General features: G+C 41.5%; 1 protein-coding gene across 1 annotated transcript in view; it reads left to right on the forward strand.

Moving 5' to 3' along the window:
* adarb2 (adenosine deaminase RNA specific B2 (inactive)) overlaps positions 1 to 24,737 on the forward strand; it is a 194,922-nt gene that overhangs the window by 166,401 nt on the left and 3,784 nt on the right. Inside the window, exons 5-9 of the mRNA XM_023412894.2 lie at positions 4,000 to 4,168; positions 7,920 to 8,071; positions 10,195 to 10,363; positions 15,251 to 15,432; positions 22,203 to 22,384. Of these exons, the coding sequence (XP_023268662.2) occupies positions 4,000 to 4,168; positions 7,920 to 8,071; positions 10,195 to 10,363; positions 15,251 to 15,432; positions 22,203 to 22,384 (854 nt within the window). The remainder of the gene's footprint in view (positions 1 to 3,999; positions 4,169 to 7,919; positions 8,072 to 10,194; positions 10,364 to 15,250; positions 15,433 to 22,202; positions 22,385 to 24,737) is intronic.

Here is a 24,737-nt window from a genome sequence, read left to right on the forward strand (position 1 = left end):
TTTCCTAGACTTTCAGTTTTCAGTGATAGCTACAACAGAAATATCGGAAAGATGCTTTAAGAAGCTTATATTAAGTGTTGGCAGACATTATCTAGCTGTTGTGTTGACATTTAAAGGTCGTATTTTGTGTAAAGTGATTAAGAAATAAATCTATAAAGAAAAGAAATCCAACAATCGAGTAGAGAGATAAAGCTGACAGCAACAGCGACGCAGCAGAGACGCAGGCAGCGTGTTACCGGCAACGGCCAATCAGAAGAGCAGCTCTGAGCCTGTTGAGAGTGAGCCTGAACCTATTGTTGCTAGAGCTCCAGAGAGAAACCTGAGAGAGATGTAAAACTACATTGAGATGTTTTTGGTTGTTAAAACACAAATATATCTTCTCATGTCACAACACTTCAAATAAAACACAGGAATAGTGTAAAATATGGGACCTTTAATTGATCACTGCACATAGTTTGCACATTATGATGCTATGGCTGTGTAAACAGTATACACATCATTCTGTTAGTTACTTGTTCACACCCTGACAAAGATGTGATGGTAGTAAAACACAAGTGAATGAATGTATGTGTTGCTTTAGGGCTTGTTTTAACTTTTCATGTGGAAAAAGAAATTTGTCAAAAACTCCTGGCAGCCTCTTATACAGTTCATTTTTAATCAGACTGAAGGATACAGTATTACTGTGTGTTCAGACAGGACAAGAAGCAGATTTTAAAGGTGGCACGATTGATCACTGAGAGGTCACGCCAGTGGACCAGAGACGTGCTAACTCACATGAAGACTCCACTGCGTGAATTGAAATTGTGTCAACTTGAGTGAAAAATGTGGCCATATGCCGGGGCTTTATGAATCTGCTTCCAAACATGCAGAGAGGAGAGGAACAAGGAGAGAGGTTGTAGGGAAATGATAGAAAGAACCGGTTTCTGAAAAACACACTCACTACGTGTATGTGAAAGGTGTCATTTGTAGTGATGAAACCACAGCTGGTCATCATCAAGAATTTTTCATCTTTCAGCTCATTGTTTTGGTTTTCAGGCTTGACTGTTTTGGTTCATTCTCATCTCCTCGTTCTCGTAGATCTGTTTTCGGCAGCAGCAGGCAGCTGTTTTCAGAGATGAAGCTCTAAGAACCCACTGAGAGCAAAACAGAGCCAAAAGGAGAATCAATATTGGACTTACATTTATCACATGGCCAGAAACAAGACTTCAAATTAATGATAATGTTGCCTCATATTGGCTGGAAGTGTAAATAAGCACCTAATGAATTATGCTGTTACACATGATCTGCATACAGTACATTTATCCCATTTCATGTCATCAATTTGATTATTTGTTTTAAGAGAAAAATATTGGATCATTGAAATTTTAAGAGGAACATTAATTGTTTTCCTCTGTAGTTTCTGGAAAAAAAGTTGAACTCATTCCACTTTACCTTACTCTTTCCTCTCTTCCTCTATATGCTCTTTTTTCTCAACTACCCACACACACACACACACACACACTCCTCCCTCCCTCAATCTTTTCCTCCCCTGCCCTCCCTCCATTGTCAGGACTCTACCGCCACAGTGCCATCTGGGCCGAGGCTGATAAAAGCTCATGTGCCGGGCCGGCGGTGCCTGTGGGTCTGCCAGGAGCCAGCGAAGCCTGACTTTCAGAGGCGATGGGAGAGATTTGTGGCAGCCAAGGAAGGAATGGCATGCCGTTAACGTGCTGATCCAGACAGCCCCACCCCTATCTATCTGTCAGTCAGCCGGGCTCTCACATGGCCCTGCACTAGCCTTAATCCTCCCCAAGAAAAGAGAAAACCAACACGGGACGGGATGACTTGTGATCTGTGACCTCTCTTATTGCATTTGTATCATGCCTCAGTGTCATCTGGACATTTGTCATTAGTCGGCCCCTAATTTAGCTGACACCACACCATCATATCACCTTTATATTCTTAAGCATGTGTTTCACAATATAATGCTTTTATTCAAGGGTGCTTGATGAGGTACTTACTCAGGTACTCCAGTACTTTTACTGCACTACATTTATTTGACAGCTGCAGACATCAGTTGCTTTAATTCATTAAGATTTGACTTTACAAAAACAAATGCTAAACTTATAAATTATAATACAAAACCTTTTTCAAAAAAGCAGTGTCTATGCAAGGCTCCTCATGTTTCAGATTTTCAGTTCCACCAAAGAGACTTTTCTTCTCTCTCATGGTTTCCTTTTAGTATCTGTTCAAATTATCCAATATAATATGATATTCTATTTGTGATACAGTATAAAAAGAACAGATCAGAGAATAGTGAAAACAGATTTGTGCAGAGTTGTTTTTTTTTCATCTTTTCTAACTAAGCTAACTGTGTATAAAGTAGTTATACTGATTGCCTCCTTGAACGTTGAGGGTGAGTCTGTGTTTTCTCTTCCCTTATGATTGTACATTTAGTGTCATGGATGCTATCCCATATATCTGCATCCCAGTATAGCATCCATAGAAGACCTATCAGGTTTGCTCCTCTGATGATAAATTATCTGTATCTAAAATGTACTGAGGTTGGAGAAAGACGACTCAGGTGGCTACAGATGCTTGTGGCTGCTTATGTCGATGATTGGCTTATTGCAGCACCTGTAAAGCCAACACAGAACCACAGAGAGGAGCATCTGTTGAGCTCAGGCTTCAGAGTACATATGGAGAAAAGGTCTCCTTCTTCCCCTCTGGTTTTAGACTCGGCCCACTCCCGTGTGCTGCTGAAAAAGAAGGCATGGTGGGTCAGGTGGAGTGGCCTCTTCCCTCCCTCACTCCTCCAGCTAATCCTGGTTGGTGAGGTGTGATAGGAGCTCCTGAAGAGACGCTCACTCATGCTATTCAGAGAACTGTGGTCATGGAAATAACTCCCGTTTACCCTGTTCTCCTGTTATGTTTCCTTTTCTGTTGTGATTTTTCACTGTGATAGATGAGATCAACCTCAGTCTGAGCTCTATTTTTCCATTTTTTTCAAAGAGTCTCCTGACAAACTTATGTATCTTATCAATGGCTGTTTTTGATTTTATTTGATTTTACTACAAAGATGCTTGGCATGAAAATATTTTATACAAAATAATGTTGGGGCATTTCTTTTTACACAAATATGCTAAATGCATATTTAATACTTTCTTTGGCCAAGTTGTCTAAACTGTTACTACTGTGGAGTTTGGAGACACCCTGAGCCTCTGTAGAAAAAGCCGTGTGGCATCTGTCGCTACATTTTCTAAAAATATTCAAGATACAGTTCAGTTCAATTCAATGAACTTAATTTATGACTAGGGGGCAATTTAAAGGGCATATAGAGTAGACATTAAAAAATACACAAATACACAACAAAGAACACACAACCAGTGCAAAACTACAGGCTACAGGGGAGACAGGACAGGGAAAGGACAAAAACACCATAAGGACAATGTTGCCGTTACAACAATGAGAAAAAAAACAATGACCTGAAAAAACATTAGTGCAAATAAAAAAAAAAAAACAATTAACAATGGTGCAAAACAAAACCTGTAATATTATACAATACTTCTGCCCAGTCAGAATATAATGCAACATATAATGCAACACAAAAACTGGATAGATGAAAGATGCTACCTCTGTGTGATTTATGTAGCTTGAAGTTGAACATATGATTTATTCATGTGGCTAGACGAGTCTTTATCAATTATGCATAAGTACATATATTACAGACAGAAACACTAGTTACTTTTATTGTCTGAGCACCCTGATGTGATTCACCTTTGGCCACCTTAGCGTTGGTTTCATGTTAAATTCAGCAAAGAAATCTCATATGCAATTTTCCTCCTGTGATGTCTGCATGCGCAGCTGGACTTGTTTCTTAATGATGACAAAAGGACATGAATTAGGTATTAAACACTGAGGGATATTATTAAGCTCCTGGATCAAGAAATCAATGTAGTCAATGGAACGTATAACAGGCACAGTAAGGCGAACGTTTGTCTGTGTGTGTTTGTTCAACAGGCCTGGACCTGCGGCACGCCCAGGTGGTGGCGTTATCCACGGGCACCAAGTGCATAAACGGGGAGTATCTGAGTGACCAGGGACAAGTGGTCAATGACTGTCACGCTGAAGTCACGGCCCGGAGAGCCCTGCTACGCTTCCTCTACTCACAACTTGAACTCTTCTTAAGGTAATAGATTTATCTTCAGAGTGTTTTACTTCTACTTTCTGCAGCTCTGACGTCTCTATGGTGTTTACATCCTCAATTCCCCGAAACAGCCAGATAACATCACTCAGTAGAAACACTCAATTGGTCTTCTGGATCATTACTGACCAGTTTTGCTTCTTTGCTGATCATATGCATTTATCTGATTTGGAAGAAAAGTACAGCATTTAAGCAAGAAGGACAACATGAATGGTGGATTCTTTAAATTTTGTTTGTTTATTTAAGTACCCATAATGCATTATTTTGGCCTCTTCAAAGTCACATCATTTTGTATCATTGAATTTGATCATTATCACTGATTTCTAAACATGTAAGCAGGATTTTGGTGGTTTTATTTATAACAGTTGCATCTCATTTTATAAGATGATCATAATTTTTTTTGTATAAAATCTTCATCCTAAGTAACCTGTATTTATATATTGGAGAAAAGGCTACAATTTCTCTTTACAGTGGAGTATAAGCAAGGGCCTAGGTTTGGTCTGAACATTGGTCGGGATACAACAACCTCCAAAACAGTTCCCCTTTTCCCCTTGATTTCACATTGAAAACTGGCTCCACCTTGACCTGCTACAACAGTAAAATGCTGCTAATCCAGTATTAACCATCTTATAATGTAAGGCTGGTAATAATAATAATAATAATAATAATAATAATAATCATTATTATTATTATTATTATTATTATTATTAATTTTCCAAACAAAGTTACAAAGTGCTTCACAAAAAATTAAAACAGATAAAAGAAAAGGTCAAAGACCCTGAGCATAGTAAAATAAAAACATATCATAGATCAACATTATGCAAAAGAATCTGAGTGAAAACAGGCAATGAAATATGTATAAACAATAATTACAGATACAGCAAAAAAGAAGAGATCTAAAGGAAGTTAATGAGGTAGAGCGTCTGATTTCAGCTGGGGGAGAGTTCCAGAGTGCCGGGGCTCTAATAGCCCAGTTACCCTCAGTCACAAACCTTGTCCTTGGGGTGACCAACAGATCGTGATCTTAGAAAGCTAGCAGGTTTTCAATGTGGCTACAAGCTAGATAGTTTGATCTGATGTCTCTTTTTTTGGTGGCATGATATCTTCAAAGTGAAGTTCAGGCAACACAGAGAGGGGAAGTCCCTCAGTTAGTACTTGAGTAAAATTTCCAAGGTGCCTGCAACAGTTTTAGCATGCATTACACTACATTATGCATTACACTATGCTTAGTAACCTTAATTATGGTGTTTGTTGTGACCTCCTGCCACAGTGCCAAAAATACTCTCTCCTCTATAATAAGCTTGGAAACAGCCATGCTTTGTCCACCAGAGACTTTTCAATAATCAACGAGCCATATGTGCACTGTCCTCTCCAGCTAACTAAGCATACTATCACACTCAACTGGTTCAGCTCAGGGTCTCAATAGCCTATTTGTTTTTAGTGCTTTTTTAAATGTACATACTTTTTGTGCCTTTGCAACCTGTACAATGTGCTCTGGTACACACACACTCTTCCCAAAGATTTTTTACAAGTGTCAAGAGACAGTCTTGATGAGTTTTGACTCCTAACTGCCTCCAGTGCACAAGCATATATTATGTTTTTGAGCTCCCCGGAGGAGCTTGATAGCAAGGCTGATTCATCAGATTAGTGGCTAGAAGTCTAGATCGTTGAATGTCATATTTGCATACACAGCACTGATTTTTTGTCTTAGCACAATGCTGGATGGCAGGTACAGAGACTTTGCAGCTGAGTAAAATGGCTAATGGGGGAAGATAACTCATAATGAAATGACCAAACAAAATGCCAGAACTGCCATATTTACACTCAGTGAAAGGACATCGGAGACAGAGGAGAGGTTATGTAAAGAGTGCAGTCGTGCTTTGCATTGTGATGCATAGTTTACATATATTATGTGTATGAACTTGTGTGTGTGTGTGTGTCTGTGTGAGCGCCTTATTCCTGCACACAGCACAAACAATAACCACATTTTGTGGATTTTAGATCATGTATTGCCATGTTGGCCATATTGCAAGAGTTCATCTCTGAATGGGAAAAAAACGTTTTCTAAACACCTGATTTATCTTTTATTTGATCACTCATCCATCAGACTGATTTTGTATTTTAAAAAGTCAGCATCTCTTTTTTAATGAATCATGTCTATCTAGTGTGTCCTGTTAGAGTATATATACAGACAGCAGTCAGGTGTGTTCAGACAGAAATCAAAGTGAATTCTTTGGTATGTGTTTTTGCATGAATTTAACTGCTGAACGACTGAATTCTGTTTTTATTTACCACAAACCAGTGTATTCACTATAACAGCTGACAGATGTTAGCTGTAAGGTTAGCTAGCTAAAGTTTGCACCATTTCTGGCTGTGGTCGTGTGTTAGCCCTCAGAACATGAGAACCCCTTTTTTCTTCAGTTATTTTATTTTTGTCCGGTCTCAATCCTTTTTCTCTGGTCTCTGTATGTTTATGAAGTGACAGCAGGTTCATGAAGCCCTGGGATAAACACGAGGTGTTTGGCTCAAGGTGAAACATCATCATCTTGCACAGTTGCATCTTAACACACAACCACGGGCAAATTTTTGTCTTTCCTTTGTCTTGAGGTCAAAAGTCCACGTCATCTTAGTCAAAGAACAAAGAATAAACATATTAGTTTTAACATCTTTTTCAGTCATCAGAAGATTAGTCGACAAACAACAAAATCGTTTTAAATATAGGTTAGCCGACCTAGCCGGATAGGCCACTGACTTTTCAGGGAGGTTAAAAGAAAAAACCCATCTGCAAGCAATGTAGCAATGTCCCATAGCTGTGAGATGTTAATACATAACGTAGTAAAAAGTAATGTAATCTTACTGAACATTGTAACGTTAGGTCAGTTTCTGTGTGGTGTGCCTTGATGTGTGTCTACAGGTTTGTGATTTTGTAGTCACATTGCTTCTCTCCTGATAATACTACACACTATCTTTTTCTCTCGGCAGCGTTATATTTACATTTTATACATTTCCGATCACTGTCTGTTGTCCGAGTTCTTACAGCTGTAGAGTTAAAGTGCAGACAGAAGCTACATCCGGGCTGGCACTGTTGGTGGTGCGTTCATGGTGCCCTGCTGCTGTGTAAAATCACCAGGAAGATGATTCAGGTCCCCCAGGGGGAGAAATGTGCAGAGAAGCCACTCAAAGGAGGACATACTGATTATTTCAAATATTAATTGTGGGTGATTGTGTCTCCTCTTTTTTTTTCCATCAATGAGCATATAGAGAGATTTCATCAAAGTGTTTGTTTTAGTTTTGTGTCAATATTTTGTGGAGATTTAGTCTCAGTTATTGTTTAATGACGTCTTGTGTTCATAATGGGAAATACAGTGTCTCATTTTCTTGCGTTATTTTTATGTCGGCCAATCATTTAGTTGACCCCAATGATGACACTTCCATGGCTCAAATGCAAAGCGTGTACAGAACCATAGGTTAACTCCCCTCCCATGTGTCCCCTGAGATGTTTGGACAGCCTGAATAATGTCCAGGAGTCTCCCTGACAGCAGGAGAAAGGGCTGTGGTCACAGAGAGGGCCGATGTCCATCTCTCCACGTCTCTGCCTCACTTCATCACTGGAAAAGAAAAGTGGAAATCTGTTTCCTATGCTGTGATGAATGGTGCTACCTTTTTTCATCAGTCTCCCTTATTCTTGTTATTTATTTTTTTATTTTTTTATCTTTTCTTTTTCTCACAACCAAAGTAAAAGCCCTGAGGACTGGGAGGAGTCGATATTCATGCGGCACAAGGAGTGTGGCTACAGGTTGAGAGACAACGTCCATTTCCACATGTACATCAGCACCTCACCGTGTGGTGACGGGAGACTCAACTCACCCTACGAAATCACCACTGACCGTAAGATACCTGGCCTCTCTCTTTTCCTTTGTTTTTTATAGGTTGTTAATACTGAAAAAGTAAAAATAAAGCTGCCTCAGAACACACATGATACATTTCTATTTAATTTAGTCACACTCATTTTCGTAACCCTAACATATTCCTAACCCTAACCCTAGAGGAGACCATTTCCTCTGGCAGATGCTCCCCCCCAACCACTGTCCAGCTGGCATCATTTTCATGTCATACTCCTTCTTTGGCCTCTTTCAGCCACGCCGTGCTGACTCAAGGGCATTTTATTGCTTGTGCACAGAAAATAAATTGTATATTTAGACGTTTTGCCCAGCATTTTTCTTCTGGTGGCCTCTGAGTTTCCATGAGTAGAATGTATATGTGGCCCTTTATGACTTAACTTAAAAAAGACTAAAATGCAACAATGTAATAAATTAGAATAAAAGTGACAACGCCACCCTTTGTTTTAAAGAGGTAAGGGTCCTCTCAATAAAAACCAAAGACGGATAAAAAGGGTCGCTACAAAGTAAGAAGAGCAAGGTCATGAAACTGCGGGGGGTGTTCTGTTAGGTTTTCTTTTAATAAATAATTAAGAACCAGAGCAGCAATTAGTCCAGCCAAGCAATAGAACAACCAATCACAGTGTATCACAAACAACCACGATCAAAAATAAAACAAAATAAAACAATGTATACAACGCAGGGAGAGATGCAGGGGGAACAGGAGCAGCCACGCCTGGGCCGATCATCCAACGCGCCGCCTTCTTCCTCCACGGGCCCGCGAAGGAGGAGATTTGACTCTCCTCCACTGCAGTTGTTGATCACATGGCACTGACGGCTTCCTGCTGGGGTCGAACGATCTGGTCTGCACGGCTGTTTCCCTCTCCGTTCCCCGCGGCTGATCTCCTCCGTTGTGTCGGTGTCTGATGGCGTCTCGATACAAAAAACAACAACTCCTGGAAAACGCTGTCTACCTGCCTTTATGCCAACCCATTGTCTATGACGTTACTCTCCTCTGATTGGAGGAGAGCCAAGCTGTCCAATTATCCAGGTGGATTGTCTTTACGTTGATTTGACCCACTTTTAATGTCCAGTCCAGGGGGCGCAGTGGCAGAAATGTCAAAAGAAACACACATCAATGGGAACACAAAACACTATTAATAAAATATCAATGAAATAACTCATGCCATAAACAAATCATGCAACAAACAGATAACTCAAAATAATCAACCCATAAGGAAATCAAGAATCAAATCCAAAATGAAAAACAAACACATTTCTGCCCTCTGACATCTAGATTTCCCCATCTTTCATCACAGATTGAAGCTACTATTCAGCTCTATGAGTGTGTACCCAGTGCAGTACATGGTGAGATTTCATGAAACCAGGAGGGATGGAGAGAGAGAGAGAGGGAGAAAAGACGATGCTGTCAGATCAGAGAAGCCTTTGAACTTGACGTTTTTGGTCATTAAACCTTTTAAATGTTCTGCAGTGCGCTCTCGGAGATTAGAAAATTACTTAGTACCTTTTCCTGAAATATTTCTGAGCTGGAAGTCGGGGGCTTAATTTTTAGCTGCTGTCATCAGCTGAAGCAACAGCCATGGAGGAAAAGCTGGAAAGGAAGTGAGAAAAGAGGAGAGTTCATGAGTTTTAAATGGATCAAGGGCTTGTGCTCCTGCTAACGGTGTTAACAGCACGTGGGTCCTTGTGTCAGTTTGTTATATGATACTCCATAACACCTCGCCTAATACAGACAGTCCAAAGTGCTGCAATCCATGGGAATGGACTGAGCCGTACATCCAGCAATAATGCAGTGGAATGCTTGCTTCAATAACAATTAGGCAGTCCCAAAATAATACATTTAATTCTCTGTATAATATTGTATAATACTGGGATAATATTTATTGCCTTCACTTTAGTTTAGCTGATGCATTTTAACTTCATTTGATCATTAATGTACAAAATAAATCAGTTTTCTCGACTGCTGATTGACAGGATTAGATCTGAAACAGCTTTGTGATATTTAGAAATTACACATTTCATTATTGGCTAATTACACTGGATATCGAGCAGTGGTGTGGAATAAAAGATGTCATGAAATGAGGTTTTGGGATTGTGTTGTTGTTTTGACAGTCCACAGCAGCAGACACCTCATGAGGAAGCACCGCAACCACCTCCGGACCAAAATCGAGTCAGGCGAGGGAACGGTGCTGGTGCGATGTCGGGGGCCCGTCCAGACGTGGGACGGCGTCTTACAGGGCGAGCAGCTCATTACCATGTCCTGCACAGACAAGATCACCAGGTCAGTTCTCTCAGATGATGAGTCTGGGTTAAAAGCTTCCTGTCTTTCTCGGGTTTAGGAGTGCATTTTTTTCTTGTTGGCACTGTTGAAAATAAAAAGTCAACATTTGTATTCTGCCTCATTTCACTTGTTGATTTTGCTGACTGTCAAGTGGGTCAAAACTAAATTGGACAAAAGCCCCCTTCTGTGCTGCTGCTGCTGCTGTTGCCACACTGAGCATCCACTGCTGTACTATTGGACTCTTTGTGTGTGTACGACATTTTTTTTGTTGTTAATGCTCCTTTATTTTAATCGTGCCTGTCAAAGGAGCTCAATAACACCAGTGCCAAAACTTTAAATATGATTTTCTCATTGCTGTTATTATTGCATGAATTGTGTTGATGTTATTGTAAAGATGGTGATACCCTAACATAAACTCTGAACAGACCATGATGAGCACATCCTTTCACCCAGGAGGGGTCTGACCCTACATGAGAAAAGAAAGGTGAAAGGATTGATGAAGAATTAACGTTATTAGGAGATTAGCTCCCTTATGAGAAGGAGTGATCTCTGTTTAAACAATGCTTTTGAAAATGTGCTTCATGAGGCAGGTAGAGGTTTGTCTGATATTTACCTTAACATCTGTGTGTGTGCGTAGGTGCAGGTGTGCGTTCCCATGAGTCATGTTATATGTGAAATCTTTTGTTTTCTTGGTGATGACTATTGATTTCCCATATGTGACTTGAACGACTAATCCCCTTCTAATGAATAAGCGTATCAATCACATGATTGTTTTAATCTCCAGATCTGCTGGGCTGACTGTCTTCTAGCTAAAAGACATAAAATCATTTAGTCACTGGTTAATTTATTTATTTAGGCTGTTCAAGTAAAAATGTAAGGACAAGGTTTCTATACTGGGCCCAAAACTTGATTTAAAAAATGATATCCATTAAAGAATAGTAAAATTATCTCATTATCAGATTGTAGGATTATATGAGTCAGTAATATTTGATGAGACATAGAAACTAATGGTCCTTCCTCTTCCACGTCTGTTTTCACATCGTCTCCATGTGTGAAGAATGAAGGCATCAGAGCGTAAACATTAGAGCATCTTTTGGCAGAGGGAGACGTCCACACACACACGCATAACTATATATATTATATATACTTACTGAATATTTAATAATTTGTGTAACTAAACCTTGTAAATGTGAAATGGTTAGGCACACTATTAGAGGTGATAACTGATATTTTGTAACTGTGGCTGGCTGTTCACACTCTGTGCCAGAAGACACTGTAAATTCTTTGTCCAGTTGCAGAACATCTGCTTCTTCAGGGACCATGGGGGCAAGGGCAAGAGTCATTAATACAATACATCCAGGTGTGACACATCAGTCAATATCAAGGCTAGACTATATGTAGTTTTTGACAAACTGTGTTACAGGATAATAGAAAATGCTAGAACACAAGTGTAACACCAGGAACACACTGCCTGCGTTGCGTGAGCGTGGCAGTTGATGTTGCTGAACTGCTGCAGAGAAGCAGGCGTGTGTGTTCACACCAGCTGTGTCGCTGCTACTGCCAGCTCTGTTTCTCTACATAGAGTTTGCAGGCTAATCGAATGTTGGATTTCTTGTCATTATAAATTAATGTCTGATTTATTTTTGACACAAAACGTCAGTAAAATGACACGGTCTCCACATGCAGCTGCTAAAATGGTTAAATTATTTTTTTTTTCATGTCTGTATCATGTTCAGATTCAGCCTAGACATAGACAACTATAGTGGAAGGTGTCAGTTTTATGTTCGTCGCTGGTGTAATGTAATGTCGCGCGTGTCTTGCAGGCGGTGTGTACACTCTAACCTGTTAACATGTGCACCGAAATGAAAACCAAGATGTTCCTGACCTAATAGTGGCATAATAAAAATGGTATAAAAGTCATAAAGTCAGTGTATGACTCAGTAACATCAGTTAAACACATAGACTGTAAATAAAGATGGATGTAGCCTCCGTGATGTCACCAAGAGGTTTCTGAAGAGCAGTTCTGAAGCTTAGAGTGAGCTGCTCCGCCATCTTCGTCTTGGCAGTGCCTGACTCCGCCTAACTCTCGGCTAATCCAAAAATGGGCAAAGACATGGAGTGCGTGGAGAGCCGAAACTTCAGTGAGCTGTAAGTGGTCATTTGAGGAAATGCAGGAACTTTCAGCCGCTTGGTTACACAGTGAAGTTTGCTAACTTTAGCCCCATAGGCTACTGGTCATACCAGACCAAACAATACCGCAGCAACAAAACCACTGAGTATACTGAACTGAGCAGTGGTGTGTTTTGTGTCTTTGGAATTAATCTTTTAATTTTATAAGAGGTAAAATGTGTTTTTTTCTCTTTCGTTTTGCTTTAAAACAGTGATGGCAACACTGTTAGTTTGCTAACGTGATGACATTCACAGCTTATACTTAAAAGTAAACTGTGAAGTAACCATGCTAGCAGATATACCACAGTATTGGACAAGTTGAAATTGCCATCCCTAGAGATGCTAGCAATGCTAAAAATACTGAAAATTAAGTACACAATGAAGGTAGACAACAACAGTAACTCTTCACTCCCACCCTTGTATTTACTGACATATCTGAACCCAGTGTTTAATATAGTCTCAGTTCTTCAGCCGCGACTGGGCCCCAACAGGAACTGAACCCATGAATTCAGCTTAGTAAGCCCCGCACTGTGCCAACTGAGCCATACAGGACCACAGCTGAGCCACTGTTGTGTATGTGTGTATGTGTGTGTGAAAGGATTGGCGCACGCACACACACAAACACACACACACACACACACACATAGAGGAAGTGAGAGACAGAGCGAGGGAGAGAGAGGTGAACCCTTCTCCTGTGGAGCCGCTGTTAATTTGACCAATTTGATTCAGTTGGCCAGGGCTGGAGATGGTGTGATTAAATCTACCCAGGTCACCAACGGGGGTGAAAGCAATTACTTTACAAAAAATAGAGTGACGGGGGAAGGAGAAGGGACACCCTGCTTTTCTTCCCTCCCACCATCCTCTCCCTTCCATCCCGCCAGACCAGACGGCAGACGCGCTCTCTTTGCTCCACAGCCTCCTCTCTCCGTTTTTTTTAATTTTTTTTTTATATCGCTGTAAATGATCGGTGGCCGTCGTTAAAGTGAGTGGGTCACCAAGGGCCAGTTTATCAAGGTCAGGGTGGAGGGTGGAACTGAGAGGAGCTTAGGACCGTGGACACACACACCCACACACTGCTGCAATCTTAAAGTGATCCCCTGGATACTCTTTTTGTCCTCTGTCACACTCATTTTGCAACCTCCCATTACTTTTTTATTCCCCCCACTTCCTTCAGTTCCTGCACTTTATTATGGTTAGTTCAGCTTTGACCACTGGGGATTTTAAGATCTTTGCTCCCATCGTAAACATTTCTGATAATGGCTGATGCCTCACCCCATCATTGCTTCACCTGACCATCATCATTTTGTTTTCTTAAGCCGAGCCCTGTGAAGCTCCTTTGCTAATATTAGATTTGAAGTCGACAGCTGGATTTAATTGAGGGGCCTAAATGGCTTTCATATATAACGATGATGTTCTCCATTCCACTGCAGTTTTATGCAGATGAACACATTACTTTAATGGTCGGCGTTTACCGGGGGAGGGAAGAAAGGATAGATGTAGAGAGAGAGGGAGGTCTCTCCCCCTTCCTCTCTTTAAATTCACACACCTAAGCCAGATGGCTCTTTTCTTGCATGAGATTAGAAGATGTTTCTGATTCACGGTGTCGCCTTCTGGGTAAATTAATATTTCAGGCTAAACTATTTCTGTTTTGGCGGAGCACTGAGGTTGTGCTTTTTGAACAAAGCTCCTCCTCTTTGTTCGAGAGGGAAGGACAGATCTTGGTGACAGATTGCAGGTAAAGCGTATGTGGGCGGACGCCGCTTCGTGAGGCCGCTCAGTGATTCACAGTAAGCCATTGATATTAATTCACTGAGAAAGAAGCCATAAAGAGTGATTATTAAGTTGGCAATTGATTACATTACATCGACATTGATTAACAAAAAGAACAGTGATGTAAAAATGAGTAGCATAATGTCAATCCCCTGATTGTGCCTCGCATAAGTTCATTAGTCCAACGTAGCGGAGAGCACACGGCTCAGGTACACAGCAGGCTTTCTCCCTGTGAAGAGCTGCAATGATAATAAACATGGTAATTATCATTTTCCATCCATAAATTAGCATCTGCTGGTTAAGTAGAGGGGATTTCAGCAGTAGGTGGCACATGACCAGCTGGCTACAGTATCAGGCGGTGGTGTGGCTGGCAGGATTAGCCCCACAGTGATTTTGTGTCACTGGTGGATCTCCCTAAACAAACCCCGAGGCGGTCGCCCCTCGTGCCGAGCAAACGACTGAAGCTTTCCTGCAGGCCTGTGCAGTGCATTAACCTCAACGGCTCTGATGAATGCACGCATGGTAATGTGTTGTTCCATGTAATGAATGCTGATGTACTGACCTTTGGCAGTGTTGTTGTTGGTGGTGATGATGGTTTGTGTCTCTGAACCAGGGGGAGTGGGAGAAGAGGACGTGTGTGTTTCTGTGTGTGTGTGTGTGTGTGTGTGTGTGTGTGTGTGCGTGCGTGTGTGTGTCCATCACGTCCCACATCAAGATAATGATCAAATTGTTTCTACCTGTTATTGAAGCTCTCACATCTGTCTGTCGCTCTTTTTCTCCCTTCCTCTCTCTACCCATCTCTCCCCTTTTTCCTCCTTTCCAACCTCCGATTCTGCCTCTCTTCCCGCCTATTCTCCCTCCCCCCAAACTGTTGCCCTCCCTGCTTCTATCTGACTTTCTTTCATTCACACCTCCTCATCCTCTCCCTCGTACCTCCCTCCCCTCAAGATGGAACATCCTGGGCCTGCAGGGGGCGTTGCTGAGCCACTTTGTGGAGCCGGTGTACCTGCACAGCATGACCGTCGGCAGCCTGCGCCACACGGGTCATCTGGGCCGAGTTCTGAACCAGCGGCAGGAGCGCCTCGGTCCACTGCCCGCCACATACAGACGCAACCAGCCTCTGCTCAGTGGTACGGCTACAACACAGACAGTCAAACACTGGGTGAATTAGTTAATTTAGGAAGATATCGACGTAGGGAAGTACAATGACAGTCAGTCCTTGCAGTTTAGCTAAAGGATGTTTTCAATTTATTTGTATAGCAGTAAATCACAACAAACATTATCTCAAGGCACTTTACAGAGTCAGGTCCAGACCTGACCATATAATGGAGAGAACTCAACAGTTCCAACAAAGAGCAGCAACCGTGGAGAGGAAAAACTGCCTTTTAACAGGAAGAGACCTCGTATAGAACCAGACTCAGGATGGGCAGCCGTCTGCCTCGACCAGTTGTTGTGTAACAGATAATGACATTTTTTTCTCTTTCTCCATTTCTCCACTTTTTTTTGAGTGTTTGTACAACACCGCACCAGTGATTTCATATCACTAAACTTTGAACTTTTTGAATGAGATATAAAATTATATTGTATACAATCTGATCTGATTATGCTGTGTCGCACCACAAACAACTATTTTCCCATTTCATACAAGGTTAAGGTCGCTTACAGCTGAAAATCCCTGCAAGTTGACCTCGTTACATCAGCTTTACTGCATTTAGTCTTTATTTTTTGAAACTGTGACTTAACGAGTCCTCCAGTATGTTAATTATAGACTCCTGCAATAACAGACAAGTGCCTATAGCTAAAACAACACAATCAGACAGGTGACGTGAATAACAATAGTGAAAATTGTCAGCTTGGAAAATCGAAACAAAGAATTAAAACTCATTAGAGCTGAGGGGAACTGCAGTTGGGTGCAAGTGACCATTCACATTATAAATAATCATTTGAGCTATTGTAATTATAAGAATATTGATTATAACATTTAAATTTAGTTCTGTATTTTACTGCAGAGCATCATAGTGAAGTGAACACATGGGCAACTTTCTGCATCAAGTGTCAGTTTCAAATCTCTTCATCTTAAAGTTATAATAAGTAGCTTATTTATTTTTTATTTTTGTGAGTTGTTGTGTACTTACATCATACCAAATGTAATGTGCACTTTTCAAACCTAGGGAAATACATATTTTAATCAAGGTAACATTTGGTCGCCTGTCACTAGCGTCATCTCCCCTTTGCACGTGTCAGTGTTGTGGTTGTCTGCCAGAAGCATCAAAACATACTTTTTATTCAGGTTTAAGCAACATTTTAAGATACACTTTTTACACCTTGGTCGTTTTCAGATATATTTTTTAACCAGATTTTGGTCATCAAACATCTGGATCTTAAGTTATTACAGAAAAAAGCCAAGCAAATTTTAGACAGCTCAGCTCCAACATCCCAGCTAGCCACTGGAGACGTCCTGTCCTGTGTCCACTGAAGAGTGTCGGTGAATCTGATTTTCACTGATTTTTAAAGGGGAAACTGCTTCATTCAGTGTTTTTTACCGGTTTTAATCCTCTGGTCTGTTTGTTATGGAGAGGACGGACACCTTTGTGGATAATTCAGCTGCTGGTAAAATCCTCCTGAACGTCTGGTTCATAAATTATCAACAATCGAAACAAAGGTTTGCAGCAGTCTTAGCTCCCAACCCTTTCCTGACATACAGCATCAGTAAAACACTCACTTTTAATGTGGAACTGCCTTATTCATTGTTTTTCCTGGTTATAATCACCTGGTCTGTTTGATTTGGAGAGGATGAGACCTTTGTGGATCATTTGGCTCTCTGTAAAAACCTTCTGAATGTCTGAAACTAATGGAATCCAAAACGGGAGAAGCTGATGGCTATGGTGGTGAAGAACAAGTCCCATGATCCCATGTTACATCATGATGCAACCAAATGCCGTCCTTTGTTATTGTTTTGATTGAGAGACCCCTGGTGGTAGAAGTTACATACTGTGCGTTTAAAATTTGTATTTGCTGAGTAACAAAAAAACAATGGCTTATGTTATTTAACTGTTTAAGGTGGTAGAAATACACAAGGATTAGCCTGTAACCTTTTGGGTTAATTAAAAACACTATTTAAACTCACTAAACTTCGAATTCACAGGTTGGTTGATTGCCATGCATGGAATATATTATAGCTTTCAAGTGGTCAAGAAAAGTTTTTCCTACTCATGTATTTCTGCCATTAAACAGCGACATTCTGGTCTGTGCTGTGTTTCCAAATCCCATGTAGAGCCCTAAGCCACATATGTACACTATCTACTTTCAGAGAATTCTTTTAATAAAAATGTCAGCCAAATGCAAACCAAATGAATGACGAGCCATCACATGTAACACACATACACTGGCACACGTTTAACAAACCCGTGTACCCCTGCTACTCCACAGTTGCGTTGTGCCAGCCAGACAAGCAACAAGCTAAGAAGTTGTCTGGCACGTCTGCTCGCAGGGCTCCACTGAGACCTCAGGCTTTCGTTTGTAGTGAAGATGAATGCTGGAAAAGGATCTGAATGACACCCAACTTGTAGAAACTGCATCAGCCATCACTTCAGATCTAGGCCAGTCAGAGAGGCAGAGTGACAGAGATGCACAGCGATGTAGGGCACATTTTGTTGCTGGGGGATCATTGACAAGAACAAAGACTGTGACAGTCACGTACAAGAAAAAACACATTATATCATGTCAAATGCACACTATCTACATCTAATACCATATTTTTGTCAGGTTTCAAGTATACTTCTTGAAGGGCACAGGAACTCTTTGCGTTGCAGGGCTCTGCTCCGGGTAATTGGTTGCCATGAGGATGAATATTTTGTGAGGCCTATCCTCATCAAGATTGATAATTCTGCTGAATTGTCCTCTGGTGATGATAGCTGGGTTGAATTCATCATTGAGGCTCCCGACCGCAGCCTCGGTGAGCATTTCTCATGATTTGTTCAATGGCTCTTTGAATGGAGTCATTTAACTTGTCAGGAATGGAAGTTTTGGTTTTAGATATTACAAGCTGCAGTTAATATTTGGAGAATTGTGGTCAGGTATGATCAATTTGTTCATCATTCATACTTACTTATAATATTAAGTTATTCACTCTAACTATAATAAAGCTCGCAGTAAGTACACCGTTTGTTTAATGAACGGAAGAATGATGCTGCAGAATGTCCTGCAGCATCACTGCTAATGGTGTAGATATGCCCTTTACCTTCACACGTCCTCTTTGCTCAAAACGGAAGTAGCCTCCTATCCCTCTTGCAGATACTCTGCCCTCTCCTTCTCTATAGGGATTGTACTTTTTTCTATGTGTGTGTCCCAAACTGTGAGATCTTTGCACCTTCAGTACCTTGAGTAACAACAGCCTATTGATGGGTGGAAGGGTGAAGGAAGGGGAGGAGAGCGAGGAAGATGGACAGACAGTGGAGATGGCCCTACACCAAATCAATGTAATCACAGCCCTTAGCCATTCAATCTGAAGGGAGCTCAGACAGAGAGAGAGAGAGAGGCTGAGGGGAAGAGAGGGAGACAGCAAGGCAGGAAGGGGATAAGGAAAGAGAGAGCGAGAGCTTGCATTCAGATGTCTGTGTGCAAATCTACCCCCACCTTCCTCTCATCTCCTCCTCCGTCCTTTCATTGGCTCTGATGAGCTCCCCGGCTATTGTGTGTCCAGGGTTATTTAAAAGCAACACCCCTGGAGGAAATTCCTGGGGATCACAGGGCCCTCTCTTATCGCACCCAGCCAAAGCAGCTCCACCTGAACCCCGAGGGCCAAACACATCGATGGGTTGACTTGTCCTTCGCGCTCGTCCTGCTGTTCACTTTCACCACAGCGTGAACAGAAAGTGTGGCGAGGCTTTGTTGTTTTGGGATAAGAGGAATCAGAGCAACAGCAGATAAAAGAAACATTAATAATGGTCGCTCGCCACCGTTGGAGTTTTGCGGTTGACTGAGTACAAATGCTTGTTTTACAGCTGCTCTCTGCTGCCATTGGATTAGCAACTGTAGTGTAATGATTGAAATTCCAATTTTAATCCCTTACACTACTCGTTACTGAAAAGGTAATCGCATCACTGTAACGTGTTACTAAGTCTCACAGAAAAGAGCATTCAACCAAAGCATGTACTGTGTGTGGAGAGAGCAAGTATTTTGGGGGTTGATTGTTGAAGTATCCATTGGCTTTGCACAACTGTGTAGAATAGGTTGACCAGACGTCCCAGTTTTACAAGTATAATCCCCTTTTTTGGTGGCCTGTTCCTGGAAATGTCCCCATTTTTAATTGTGAATAAAAAAAAACATAGAGAAAGACCGGGCAACAGAGCAGGTGGGCAGGTGTCTAGTGTTGTGTCTGTTTTGGCCAACAAAGGATGCTGGCTACCTATAGCAGCTTTGTGTCACTCTTCTTCTACCACTAATCACTTGCGCGCCTAGTTTTAGAGAAAACTCGACCAGAGACGAACAAATATCAAGTGAAGCGAGTGAAGAGGATGGAGACGAGGAAGACTGGATTGGAAGAGAGTGAAAGAGATAGTGATTACAGCGCTGCCAATTTGTTATTCTAAAACTGAGGCAATTAATGGGAATCTGTTAACCAAACTATTTTATATAATGGTGTACTATTTATTATTAAAGACTGAACAGGAAATGTCCCCAGTTTTTAATTCAGAAATCTGGTCACCTTAGTGTAGGAGAGCTGCTTACCTGTTAGCAAAGAAAGCGGCTCTACTGTATGTGTTTATTGTATGTATCATTGTTGCATGAAGCAGTTGGGGGTAGAGTGCTGCTGGAGGTGAACAGAGCCAGCAACCTTTCGGTCACACCCCTGCTTTTCTCATAAATGGGTTAGGGACATTGGAGATATGTTTTAAACACACCTGTTGCTACACCACTCTTCCCTCTGCTGCTCCATCCTCACGAGAACTACTTGAAAACCCTGCAGTACTACAGTAATGCAGGAGAGATACAATATGTATATGTAAACACACAGGCTGTGCTGTATTGTGGCTCCACAGCAGCCTCAGTACAGCCTGTGTACAGCTATGAATCCCATAACCAAAGGCTCTAATTCTGCCTCTTTCATGTCTGCCAAACACTTCCCAGAAGAAAAATTGATCAAGTCTTCAATGAGGGAAAAATCAAATTGGCTATTACAGAAACAGAGGAGTCAAGTCCATTGAAGGGATGAAATGAGCCATGAATGGAGCGGGAGAGAGGAAAAAGGCAGGATGGATAGGAGGGTCTTTTGTTCAAAGAGGTGCGTCTGCACAAGAGAGAAGAGATGGGTAATAAGAGACTTGGAGGATTGTTACTGTGGCAGGCAATTCATTCCAGCTCTAAGGAGCTACAGAAAAGAAGAGCTGAGATTGGTGAATGGAGGAGTGAGGATGGGAATATGAGCGTGGCAAGGGGGGGAGATGATCTGAAGGCATGTATTGTGGTATTGTACGTCAGGTATTGTACTATAACAAGCTGTCTGTCAGGTGGTGAGATCAGAGGTAACTGTTGTGCACCCGTCGCAGAGAATCTGTCTGCTGATCTTCTATGAATCTACCTGATATAATAAATAACTGGGTTGGAAGTCAAGGTAAGATCCAAGACAGTTTTACAGACATAGAGTGGATTTAATGTTCAAGCTGTCACATTTTGTTAGCATAGATGCTACATGAGAAGTGTGTCTGTGGCAGTGTGGCACATACGTATTGCTTCCAACATTTCTTCCACTGTAGCATTTTCAGCAATAAGAAATTGTTACAAAACACAATGCAACATATTGTACTGTAATTCATGAGGTCAGAGGTCAGCCATTACCAACCCTGGCAAACAGACAATTTGTTTTTTTCTGTGTTAATGTTTTTCTTTTCTTTTATTATGTTATTATTTGTGGTCATATTATCATATGGTTATGACACTTAAAAGTCCCATATTTTAAACTTTTCCTGTGTTTCATTTGAAGTGTTGATCCACAAGAAAATATATTTGTGGTTTTGAGAACCAAAAACTCTCTCAATGTAATTTTACATCTCCTCTCTCTTTACCATGGAGGGAAACCTCTGATGGGCCTGTTTCCACACTTCATCCCGACCAGTATGTGGTTCAACATTTTCTCCTGCTTCAGGCTGTAGAGTCGAGTGTTTTCAAAACCTCAAACACTGAATGAAAACTTCCCCATTTCACTTACCCAGAATACACTGAGAAACTGGCTCCTATGGAAACACCTGCAATGGCCTCTCCAGGATTTTCCCCCAAGCCCTCATTCATTTCCCGCCCCGCTGTCAGCTGCGTTTCCTCCACACCTCTGCCATCACATGTAGCATCACGCGACAGCCACTCGCCTCACTTTGTGTGCTTTGCCAGTGAGGCTAATTATTTCAGAGAGAAAGGCGAAGAGGGCGGGACAGAGAGACAGACAGCCCAGTGTAGAGGAGGGTTGATCTTTGTGACTGGAGATTATATTAACAGTTTATATAGGTGGAAACACTCAAACACAGACAAGTACTCACACATTGCGTAGATCGCCCTCCCATTGCTGCCTCCCTCCCTCTCTCCCTCTCTGAGGGTGTATCAAAGCTTCATATAAACAGCCATGCAGTTTCAGGCCCAGGTTGACTTGGCTTTTTGCAGTGCTGCAAAACTTTATGTCAGCCATTAGCCTGAGGGAGAGAGTGAGGGAAGGGTGAAGGAAGGTTAAACGAAACAGCAAAGTGGAGGTTTGACAGGAAAAACTCAAAATTTCACTCGGATACTCAGGAGTTCGTTACATTTTGAAACACTTTGATCAAATGTTTTGAATTTGGATCACCTGTGGAGGAATATCTTGAATGGAAACAACCTACGTAAAGTCATTCTCTCTGCCGTGTTGTCTTACCTGCAGGCCTGAGCAGTGCTGAGTATCAACAGCCAGGGAAGGCCTCGTGTGTGAGCGTCAACTGGACGCTGGGCGACGCACAGTTGGAGGTGGTCAACACTGCCACGGGACGGAGACGGGACTCAGGGACACCCTCGCGTCTCTGCAAGCACGCCCTGTTCACCCGCTGGAGCAGACTGTACCGCAAGGTGAGTGCAGACATCCACAGGGAGGATAAAGCCAGAGCGGAAGGGACTAAATTAAATTTACCAGTGGGGAGACAGGATACTTGAGAGCAATATGTCTGGTTAGTGTCAGAATTTTATTTGAAGCAGTCGTAAAATACAAAGACAGTATGGTGATTGGCAGTTGGAGCATTTCCAAGATGTGGATGAGCATGAAACACTCTCAGCTGAATCATCGGTACAAAAATGAGCCATGTCCAAAGAAAGTGTTTCTGGTTATTTGGTAAAAAAAAATCCTACAGGGAGAGGTCAACTAACTAAAACTCAAAAAGGAACATTTTGCTGAGAAATGTCCAATCATGAGCTACAAATTCTGTTGCATGCATGAACAAAAGCAATATTTTGCTTTGGAGAAACCTGATAAAAACATTCACCAATTTGAATAAGACAAGTTTCAGATCCAGGGTCAATTTTAGATGAATTCAGCAACTATGATTGTGTTTTGTTCCTAACTGCGACATTGAAGGATTGTGCATTCGCTACAGCTCTGATGTTTGCCTCTAACCGGCTTCTCCATGTTAGTTAAGGCTCATGGGTAATGTAATATACAGAGCCCTCGTCCATACCAAGTGTTTTTTGTTTTTGATTTTTTTCTTAACAATTTTAGTTCATAACGATAGACTTGCATTAGTAATAACCCCAAGCTACGGGAGTGTCCCTGAAACAAACGTGAGTTAATTAAAACCCCAACATAAACTAATGGTCATAACACAGTGTTAAATTATCCAGGTGGCTCCTATGTTTTTCTGTTAAGGAGAATTGAGGATACCATTACAAGGAATGGAAATGTATAGAACCAGTGGCTCCCCTCATTCTCCCAGCAGACATTTTGCCTTTTGTGTAAAAAAAATTTACATGGGTAACGTGTGGCAGCTCTGTTCCACTTATACCAGCATGTATCAAAAAGGCACAACTAAATGCAGGGGCTTTGAGCTGAACTGCCAGTAAAGTTTGGGCAGCTTGTTTCTCTGATAACTTATGATCCAGTCATTCAGGAGGTTTTTCTGGGAGCAGAATTGTCCGCAGAGGTCTCCTCCTCTTCAAAACAAACGGACCAGGGGATTAAATACAGTAAACATTTAATAAAGCAGTTTCATGTTAAAAATACGCGTTTCTCCAGTGCTGTTCGACAGGCACAGCACTTCTGCTAATATTTGTTCAGCTTGTTTCTCTGATAGCTTAAGATCCCGACAACCAACAACTAAAATCCTTCATCTGGTTGAAATCTGAAAGTTGAAAACTGTATTTCATAAAAATGTGGCTTAAAACTGGATAAAAAGTCAGTTTTGACACTCACTCCTGGTAGGCAACCACAACACTGAAGCATGTACATGGAGGATATGATGTTATTGACAGCTGACCAAGTGAAACAGACCATTAACCATTATTGAAATGATGGATTTCTAGATACATTTGGGATAATGTAAGTACACAACTCAACTGTTAATTAAAAACTAGCTCACTGTTTTTTATTTGATGGAAAAATGTAATGATGCACTGTTGAATTAGTATGAGCCTAAAAAAATAACCACATTTCTATATGAATAAATATTTCACCACTCTGCTCTACTTGTAACTCACTCCCCTGCTGGAAAGCAAGAAGCATTACTCAGTTGTCAAAAACAATATGCAAACCACTGCCATCAGGAATCACACACACACCAAGAGTAACACAGAATCATTAACTACAGAGCTCCATGCCAACATCCACTCAGTCAAAAAGCACAGACACGTGTATTAAAATCTGTCACAGAGCGGTGTGAAGGGGGAGGCTCTGCAGAGGATATATGGAATTTCCATTGATAAACTTGTCAGGCCGGCAACATCTGCTGTCTATACGCCTTATCAAAAACTGGCAGCTTGGATCTTTAACGGCAGCACACAGACCCACTGCACTTTCATTTCCATTGAGAAACTTTATGTAACAGACACTGCCTGCATCGCCAAATGGCGGCCGTTAAAGCATAATGACTATGAAACCATAATTATTTGGAGAAGTACTCGAGGAGGCCCCCACCTTAAGTGCTCCCTGCGCGCCGTATATAAGGGCCACGCAAGAGCAGTCGCACTAATCTCCAAAAGAAACTTTAGCTCTCCCTCTCTCTCTCCCCACTTGTCTCTTCGCCGATCTTCATTGTTTCCCCTCGCGACAATAGGAATGCACAAAAAGCACAGAGAATGTTCAATTGCTTGTGAAATTTAAATGGGAAGATTACACAGCTGTTGAAGCCCCCACCACCACCACCACCACCACCTCCCAACCCCACCCAAATGCATTTGTGCCGGCTCATTCGTTTTGTTTTGCTCACTCTCCCCC

This window comes from Seriola lalandi, unplaced genomic scaffold, assembly GCF_002814215.2.
Source record: "Seriola lalandi dorsalis isolate HSWRI2012SDOR001 ecotype SW California unplaced genomic scaffold, Sedor1 jcf7180002054494, whole genome shotgun sequence".
NCBI lineage: Eukaryota > Metazoa > Chordata > Actinopteri > Carangiformes > Carangidae > Seriola > Seriola lalandi.